General features: G+C 29.9%; 1 protein-coding gene and 2 non-coding genes across 3 annotated transcripts; 2 read left to right on the top strand and 1 right to left on the bottom strand.

Moving 5' to 3' along the window:
• The first annotated feature begins 1,074 nt into the window (after positions 1-1,074).
• On the top strand, positions 1,075-1,146 carry TRNAT-UGU (transfer RNA threonine (anticodon UGU)). The gene has a single exon. It is a non-coding gene; the product is annotated as a tRNA-Thr (tRNA).
• Positions 1,147-5,606: 4,460 nt separating this feature from the next.
• LOC115715482 (small nucleolar RNA snoR137) lies at positions 5,607-5,748 on the top strand. Its single transcript, XR_004011351.1, has one exon. It is a non-coding gene; the product is annotated as a small nucleolar RNA snoR137 (small nucleolar RNA).
• Positions 5,749-6,271: 523 nt separating this feature from the next.
• On the bottom strand, positions 6,272-9,263 carry LOC115713012 (protein SIEVE ELEMENT OCCLUSION B). The gene is made up of 7 exons (XM_030641477.2): positions 8,909-9,263; positions 8,728-8,814; positions 8,210-8,634; positions 8,032-8,135; positions 7,810-7,952; positions 7,234-7,725; positions 6,272-7,152 (listed from the first exon to the last, which is right to left on the bottom strand). The coding sequence occupies exons 1-7, from the start codon at positions 9,143-9,145 to the stop codon at positions 6,514-6,516; spliced, it is 2,127 nt and encodes a 708-aa protein (XP_030497337.2). The 5' UTR covers positions 9,146-9,263; the 3' UTR covers positions 6,272-6,513.
• Positions 9,264-9,546: the final 283 nt, after the last annotated feature.

The following is a 9,546-nucleotide window of genomic DNA, read 5'->3' as shown; positions in this document are numbered from 1 at the left end:
TTAATTGGATCAGATCGGATAGTAAACTCTAACATCTAATATATAATAGGATCAGATCTAGATAGACTTAAAAACATTAGATGTAGTCCAATAAACACTCCTAACTATAAATAAAAGTTTTTGAAGAGCTATTATTTATACTATTCAATGCACTTATTATTGAAGTAAAAATTCTCTCTAATTTCTTCTATAGATCCTACCCACTCTCTCTCTTCTTCTCGTGTAGTGTAATTGAGAGACTAGCCTACACTATTCTACTCAGGGATGTTCATTGGATCACATCCAATATTTTTAGGCCTATTCAGATCTGATCCAATTATATATTGGATGTTAGATTTTACCATCCGATCCGATCCAATTGATTTCAGTCATCTAATCGATCCAACATCCATTGGATCGGTTCTATCCATTGGATATATTTCATATATATTTATTGGTTCAATTTGAATTTATTCAATATTTTAGACTAGTATTTTTGGATCGGATCGGATCCATTTAATATTTTAGGTCCAACATGTACTGGATTAGACTGGATCCATGCAATCTAAGAAAAAAAGAGTAAAATTTTAATGTTAATTTTTATGTATACATATATATTTTACGTATAACATTATAAAATCTAATTACTCATCCAAACGAAATGAAAATACTAATTAGTTTAATTGGATGTTGGATGTATTGGATTTTTAGACATTCCATCCAACATCCAATCCGATCTAAGTGGATATTCATAACATCCAATCCGATCCGATCACAATTGGATATCTAATGTTTGGCGGTCGGTTGTCATTAGATTAGATCGATTTATGCACACCCCTAATTCTACTTGGTATCTTGATCTTTACATAAATTTGTTGTAGGCTTATTTTATTGACCTAATGAACAAACTAGATCTTATCATGAAATTGGGCTTGATTGTTCAGGGTTTTTTAAAGTTTTATTGTTTATTATTATGATGATATTACTAAATTGTTCCATAAAATAATAATAATAATTAAAAAAAAAAAAAATTAGAAACTACCAAATTATTTGGAACTATGTAGTTATTTTAATAATACTTAATTCTTACATAATGCCCGTATAGCTCAGTGGTAGAGCGTCAGTCTTGTAAACTGAAGGTCTGTAGTTCGATCCTGCATGTGGGCACTTAATCTTTTATTCCTTATTTCTTTTTTTAAATTATCAGTTATATTTGTATGAGTTTGGGCTTTGGCTTTTCCTTGTCAGGAGGAATTTATTATTGGGCTATTTACAAAAATATGAGAAAATGAACATATGTTTTGATATATATGGTATAAAAACTTAATTACTCTAAATATGACATATTTTTTAAAAAACTTAAAAAAGTCACGAGGAATGCCGTAAAAAACTTTAAATTTGTGTTTTTTTTTTCTTTTTTTAAAAAATAAAATACTAAAATAAATAAAAAATGATCTCAACTGTAGATGTTGTTGTTTTTTTTTTTTCAGAAATTAAACATATTTTTTTTTTATTTAAACTACTGTTTCTTTTTTTTTTTCCTTTTTTTTTGTTAAAAACTAACTATTTCATTAAAAGCACCAGAAAAAAAAACTAGTTTCATCAACATCATCCTAAAAAAAATAATATAAAAAAATATAATCTAAAAATAATACAAACTTTAAAAACCAGTTTCATCAATATTGAAAGAAAACTAATAATTTCATTAAAAGAATAAAAAAATAGTTTCATTATGTTATTACAAATTTTTTATTTCAAGTTACTTTTTTATTATTTTGTTTCTAGGTTCGAAACTTACACTTATATTTTGTTTTTAATATTGGTATGCATGGTGTGTTGTTTTGATTATATTTGTGATTAGTATTTTTTTTTTTTGAAAATTTTGTGTGTGTGTATTTTTTTTTATTTGATTGTCTGATGAAACTGGTTTCAGTTAACTTTATAATTAACATTAATATTTTGTTATGATTTTTTATAGCGTCAAAACTGGTTTCACAGGTCAAAACTAGTTTCACAGGTTTTAACTGTTCTGTAATGAGTTGCTCCATTTTTATGATATTATTGTAGTTTTTTTAGTTTGTATAAAACCAGTTTTATTATTGTATGATATTTGAACAACAATTTTTATTTTATTTTAAAACACATATATTATTTTATTATTTTCATAACTAGTTTTTTAAGTAACTAGTTTTCATAACTGGTTTTTTATTGTTGTTCATAATTGAGTTTTAAGTTTCATTTTTTTATTTGATTATTTCAAGAAACTGGTTTTTATTTGTTTGTTTTTATTTTGGTTGTTTTACTAACTGGTTTCTCACATTCCACTGTTTTTTTTGTTATTCTTTTATGATTTTTATTGCATTTTTGTTTCTTTTTTTCTCTTTGATTTTAATTTCTTTTTCTCTTTGCTATATTTGCTTCATAATGTATGTTTAAATCAATTTTATTTTTTGAGCAAGCAAAAATTCCAAAATAAAAAATGAAGTTAGAAATTTGGTTATTAGGTATTGATATAAAATTTATATGTTCAAAACTGGTTTTTAAATTTAGTATCGTTTGTAAAAGTTTAATTATTAGGCATTATGTATTTTTCATTATGTTATTGATGAAACTATTTTTTTTTTGCCTCTTTTAATGAAATAATTAGTTTCTTTTAATATTGATGAAACTAGTTTTTAAAGTTAGTATCGTTTTTAGATTGTAATTTTTTTCATTATCTTGTTAATGAAACTATTTTTTTTTTATTCTTTTAATGAAATTATTTGTTTCTTTCAATGTTGATGAAACTAGTTTTTAAAGTTTGTATTCTTTTTAGATTATGATTTTTTATATTGTTTTTTTTTCATGATGATGTTGATGAAACTGGTTTTTTTTTTGTTCTGCTGTTTTTAATAAAATAATTAGTTTTTAACAAAAAAAAAACAAGTTTAATATCTGTAAAAAATGAGATATAAAAATGTACACTAATTATATATTTACATATATATATACAAAGAGAAAATAAAATAGTTTGAGAAAAAAAAATTAAAAAAAAAAGAGAGACACAGAGAAATTAGAAAAAAAAAAAATTAGAGAGAGAGAAGAGAAAGAAAGAAAGAAAAAAGTAATTATAAATGTAATGTTTGAAAAAAAAAAGTTAGTGTTTGGTGTAAATTTTTCAAATTGAAAAAAATCCTAAAATGTAAATGCAAAATAAACTAAAAAAAAATAAAACTAATTAAGTTAGAAACAAAAACATGAAATATGGGTTTGGATAATAGGTTTACAAAAATATGGCATATCAAATAGCATAAAAAGTCTTAAATGTAAAAAAATGCCATAGAAGGGTGGCAAACCTATAAATGCCATATTTTTGTAACTTTTTTACAAAATCCCATATTTCATGTAATTTTCACTTTATTATTTTATTTGTTTTAATTTTTACCTTCATTTTTATATTATTTAATATACTTATTTTTGTAGATGATGTCCCATTATACTCCTTAAGTTAATGTAAATCATTTGCTACACTTAACTAAGGACCAGTTTGGCACAGCTGTGCTGTGGGAAAAAGCAGCTGTAGCTGTGTTGTGAGAAAAAGCAACTGTAGCAAAACTGTAGAAAAAAGCTGAGCTGAGTGTTTGGTAAATTATAAATTTTAAAGTACTCTGAGTTGTTAAGATCTATTATAATGATAATGATAATATTATAATCTACTTTGTTATAATCACAAATATGTAAAAACTTATTTTATCTAATATTTTATTTTTTATATATATTTTTTTTCCAAATATAAATTTATATGCATTTGATAAAAATAATTTATAGTATTTGTTTATTATGTTTTATCAAATGTAAAAAAAAAAATTATAAACTCAATATAAGAAAAATTCTAGGTTGATGTTATTTGTTAATATTAAAATAAAATATAATTTTTTTTTAAAAAAAATAAGAGATTTAATAATTATTTATTTTGTTATAATTAGTTTATTTTAATTTTCTTAATATGTAATAAATAAGTAAATATGGTTTTAGTACACAAAAAAAATTTATTATAGTCTTTTAATTAAAATAACTTTTTCTAAAAGTTGGGTTAGTGCAACTTCAGCTTTTAGCTGTAGCTTCTTCAAAAAGTTGTTTTTTGACTGTAAACCAAACACATTTTTATCACAGTTTTTTTTTTAAAAAGCAGCTTTTAACTTTTCCAAAAGTTATACCAAACGGGCCCTAAGTAGAGGGCAAGTGTATATTAGGTAATCCACTCACAAAAATAGATAAATTTTAATGAAATATAATATGATGGTATTTTTGATTAATGGATTAAAAAAAGACAGGTAATTAGACTCTATAACCTTTTTATATTGTCATTTTTTATTTTTACCCTCTCTTTTAAAGTCTATCATTTTTACATCTTTTTTTTTTAAAAACTATACCAGTTTTGCTCCTGTTACTTTAAGATACTTTCCATGTGACTCTCTTATGCCAGAATATTTTAAGTACAATACATATTAAAACAGGTATGTTTCAATTAAATAAAAATTAAAGAGATAAATTTAATTAATTAATAAATAAAAAAGATGTTTTTCAACTTACCAAAAAACAAAGGTATTCTTCGCCTTTCATGAGAGCTATTTGAGTGAGTTATACTTCAGTGGCATTTTGACCACTAGTTGATAAATACCTCTTTTTTGTATCCATTAATCAAAAATACTCTCATATTATTTTTTTATTAAAATATACCCACTTTTTTGAGTGGATTGCCTAATATACCCTCACTCTCTACTTAAGTCTATCATATAATTTACATAACCTAAAGGGTCTAATGGGGACATCATCCATAAAAGTGGGTATATCTAAAAAAATATAAAAATAGAGGTAAAAATAAAACAAGTTAAGTAAAATGGGTATACAATGTAATTAGAGGAAATTACACTCTATACCATTTTTATATTGTCTTCTTTTATTTTTATCCTCCTTTTTAAAGTCTATCATTTTTACCTCTTTTTTTAAACATTGTACCAATTTTGCCACTGTCACTTCAAGATACTCTCCATATGACTCTCTTATGTTAGGGTATTTTGGGTACAATATATATAAAAAGAGGTATGTTTCAAATAAATATAAAATTAGAGGTAAATTTGATTAATTGATTAATAAAAGAGACATTTTTCAACTTACCCCATGTAATTACCTCTCTAGTCTTATGATCTTTTGGGCTTGGGCTTTCTTCAATTGAAAACAATATGAGGTGAGTTATAGGCGTTTTGGTCATTTACCAGGGAGGGTTCGTCTTTATAAATCGAAGCCAACACGACTGAAATCTTCAAGCCCTAGTCATTCAAAACATCAAACGCGCCGCTCTGCGAGCGAAACAGCATCAAATAGGTTTGTTCTGTCTGGGGTTTTCAAATCTCAATTACTTTTTCCTTTTTGTTTTCTATATTGTTGCTTTTGATAGGCGTTGCGTTCATCAATGGTCTGTAAACCCAGACGGACGTGTCAACGAAAGCATAAACTATCTTCAATCTCACAAAATGCATCTTAATATAAAGCATCTACGCAATATAATTGGTCGTAGTTTGTTTTAGTGTTTGAGATTGTCACATTTATTATAAATATACATAATTTTTTTTTTTCAATTTTTTCTAGTTGCTTCTTATGGTGAACCCCTTCTATTAAAATAGGGGATGTTCAAGTTTCCGAAGCATAAATAAATTTCTAAGCCAGTATTAAACAGCAGTGTGCACTAATTTTTTTGTTGCACTTTGTTACCTGTCTTCTGGTAAATTTTGAAATGAATTCAAAAGACAATACCCTTTTAGTTTGCTCTAAGAGTCCAAATTGGAATAGAAAAGCAATGGATTTAAACCTTAACATAGTTGATTACTTTTGTCATTTGTTGATGTTAATTGTTACAAAAACACAGTTGAGAGGCTACCTTGAGATAATAGGGTAAGCTTGAGAAAGAATGGAAAGGGTTTTGAGAGGCTACCGTGGATGTTTTGTGTTGCCTTCTGTTGCTGCCGAGTAAGAGTGATGCGGGTTTTGATTAAGAACTAGTGATGGATTGAGATGTTCGTCTTTGATGTTTTTAAGTAATGCCCCAACTCATATCGCTTCTATGCTCAAGATATTTTTCATTATCCATCTCAAACAAAAATCATAGGCAACTATCGAACTTAGGAATATTGCAACTTATTTATCATATTACAACTTGGAGAATATTTCATGTCTTGGAAGAATAAATCAATTTTGAAGCTAGTGGTACATTTTGAAACGAATCCTCTTGGAAATTTTAATGTAAGAGGCCACATTGGAATCAAGAAACAAGTGGATTTAACTCAAAACAACTTACACATATAATTATTCTCGATTACAACAATTAAGGGAAAAAAGAGAAGTGAAATGGATGATGAAGAAGAGAAGAAGACCTTTATTAGGGTCTTCTTGCCATTATTTTGATTGCTTATAAGCAATAATAGTAGTAGAGATAGTAATAATAATAAGAAGCATCATCATCAAGCATAGCCATTTTCAAAAAAATCCATGTCAAGTTCATTCTAGGCAGCAGCGGAACAAAGTGTAAGTCTCCATTAGGCGGCCACAATCGCAGCACTTCATGACATCAGGCAAGGCACCAGTGGAAGGCAGAACGAGGCTGGTGCAGTGGTGTGGCTCGTGGGGCTGGACATGGTCCTTGAGATACTCATCTAAAGCAGGGACGAACCCAATCTCCTGCTGCCGCGGAATCCAAAGTCTGTGCTCAGTCAAGGCTTTGAGCATGTGTGTCCCTTTGCTCCTAACCATAGTACCAATATCCTTACTCATAACAGCCCACCTTCCTTTGGTGTAATCACTAGAGTCATAGCTTAAAATCACAGTGATCCCTTCCAGTATGTGGTCATGAGTTGTGTTGTCAAACTTGGCCAGTTGACGCTTAGATTCCAACATTCTCATCAACCTTAACCAAAAGTAATTAATGTGGTCACGGTCAAGAGTTCTGCTCAAATTCTCTTTGTGGATTGTGTCAATAATGGTCGACACAACTCTCTCCTTAATTTGGCTCTTTCCCACATAAACCATCTCTAGGCTGATCCCAGCATCTCTTGCCACCTTTTTTGCAGCTATTGTGAAATCCCTGATCCACTCCATATCTTCACCTCCATACAGGCAAATGTGCCTTCCCTCTTGAATCTGAAACACAATCACAAACATATAAGCATTTTCTTTATCTCGAAAAATAAAGAAAAAGTATTAAGGAAACAAAAAACTGACCCAAGCATTCAAATTAGGCTCGAGGTTGTCAATGAGAAGATCAATGGACCATCTCATCTCCTCCCACAATAATTTTTCTCTATTGATGGTAAAAGGGTAGGCAGTGTTTCCCCAAATGCATATCATGTTGGTAGCATCATGGTGCACAACAGCACCTTGTTTGTCTATAACCACAAGAATTGGCTTTTTGTTGAAGTTCCATTTCTCTTTGATGTACCTTCTTACAACCGTTGACACCACCGAATGATGGTCAATCGAGTGCCATTCCATTTGATTTCTTAGTGTCTCAAAGAGAATGAGTTTATCTTCATCCCAATTGTCAACAATTGGTACCCAAACTATCTCGTAGTGACTATCCATTTTCATGGGGCTATGCTTCTTTTGTTGGTAAATTCGTTCCAAGATTTTGTATTCTTGCCCACGTTGGAGATTGAGATTCATATCTGTAATGAATAAGGCTACAGTCTTGTTGCTCAATTCCTCTGTGGCAACCTATAGTAAAGGATGATATTGTAGTCATTAAATGGTTTAAGTAGGAAGATAAAAGTTTAGAATTTGGTGGTGCAAAGTGCAAACCTTTCTCTTGAGGTAGCAATCATAGAGTGCTGGCTGGCCATCCTTGTAGTGGAATAAAGTAGACAAAGCCCTTGTGTTGTCAAGGTGTGGTGTTGTGAAAATACGTTCAAGCTCCCTGAATGCTTCTTCATCTCTTTTCTCCTCTGAAATTACACAAATATAATGTTAGTTTGTTATGTATGTGTAGATAAACTTGGATGAATTATGTCAGGAGACACTCACGCATGATTGTTAAGCAACGTTCGAGTAGCTCAACAAGGTGAAGCCTTTTGATGTTGTTGAGTTTGTGAGCCAAGGAAGACAGCTCCCATGACTCTGTCAAGAGACTTAAACAAGAACACTTGAAAGTTAGAGAGAATGTTCTGACAAAAAATTATCTTTTTCAATCAGATGAACTTACTCGATTGGTAAGGAGCCAGTGAGGGAGAACATCTGAGTTGAAGCAACGACTATGCTTCGGATGGTCCAATAAACAACAGTGGGAACATTAGCATCAACAGCAATAATCTCAGGGAGATCATAAAACTCGACAAGTTTGTTGGTTGTGTCGATAATTTCGCCAATAAGAACAAAGAGTGCATCAAGTGTTGGTTTCAGATCGTGTAGATGCTCCAATATTTCAGGCAATTGTTTAAGAATAGCAATTGCTTTTGGGAGTGGATTAGTTGTGTAGTTCTGAACAACAAGCCTGAACTTACCAAAAGTGATCATTAAAGTTACCAAAACTAGTAACACCTTCACTTCCCAGCTGTAGTGCTTGACTAGCTGCAATACGTCTAGGACAATTGTGTGCACATCTACACCAGCCGAGCACTTACTGTATATCTGTAACCATAATATGCAAAAGGGTCATTCATGAATGAACAAATTGAGGGTACTGAAATGAAATGAAATCATTCTCATTTTTGTTTTTATTACCTCGAGGGAAATTGCACTAATGACCCTTGTTGGAAGATCAACCACCTTTTCATCAGTCACAGCAATGTCCCATTGTGTAATCGAGCCCTGTTATGTATGTACATATAATTACTATTATTGAACATGAGCAACAAATTTGCTATATACAAGTACTAACTAACTATGCTATGAGTAAAAGTACCTGTGTAAATTTAAAAATGTCTTCACTTGCACGGTTGAATATGACACCAATGACAGCCAGAACAGGCTTGACATAAAAACCACGCTCATTGGATTCATGTGTGGCAAGGATTTTTCTTCCCAACTCAGTGTCGTCGGCTACGCCGCCAGTGTGTGCACGGTTCGAGCGACCCTGTCTAAGAAAACTTGAAGCAATGTTCTTCTCGTGCTTGGGTAGTCCAACCATATTAGCCTCCATTTTTTCTCTTTCTCACACACTTGTTACTGAGCAATGTATGGTGTTGTTTTGCTGTTTGGGTTTTGTTTTGCTTTACAAATTGTTGTGGAGTAAAGATATATGTGTTCATATTTATATATGCTTGTCTTGTGTTACTAAAATTCTCTTTTTCTCATTTTTCTTCTTATTGAGTAAGTCTCAGACAAAGGGAATTTTGTTATTGTTAGTAATGTATTCTCATGTTACTATATTCTTCAGTAAAGAATTATATGTTGTACTTATGTATTAATTTGGTTGTTATTACAAGATTTTAAGGAATATATGAGATACATTGACTGAGACTTTTTTACTTTCATGTTATCTTAGGACATGCCAGCTCATCAAATTTTCATGTCTCATGCATATATAAATATGCCTTACTG

Source organism: Cannabis sativa, chromosome 4 (assembly GCF_029168945.1).
Source record: "Cannabis sativa cultivar Pink pepper isolate KNU-18-1 chromosome 4, ASM2916894v1, whole genome shotgun sequence".
NCBI lineage: Eukaryota > Viridiplantae > Streptophyta > Magnoliopsida > Rosales > Cannabaceae > Cannabis > Cannabis sativa.
This window is presented reverse-complemented; position numbering and strand designations above follow the sequence as displayed.

Coding starts and splice junctions, on each gene's coding strand:
- LOC115713012 (XM_030641477.2), bottom strand. CDS start 9,145: ATGGAGGCTAATATGGTTGGACTACCCAAGCACGAGAAGAACATTGCT. Junction 7,953..8,031: donor ACGTTGCTTAACAATCATGC/GTGAGTGTCTCC, acceptor GTGTAATTTCAG/AGGAGAAAAGAGATGAAGAA. Junction 7,153..7,233: donor AGCCTAATTTGAATGCTTGG/GTCAGTTTTTTG, acceptor ATTGTGTTTCAG/ATTCAAGAGGGAAGGCACAT.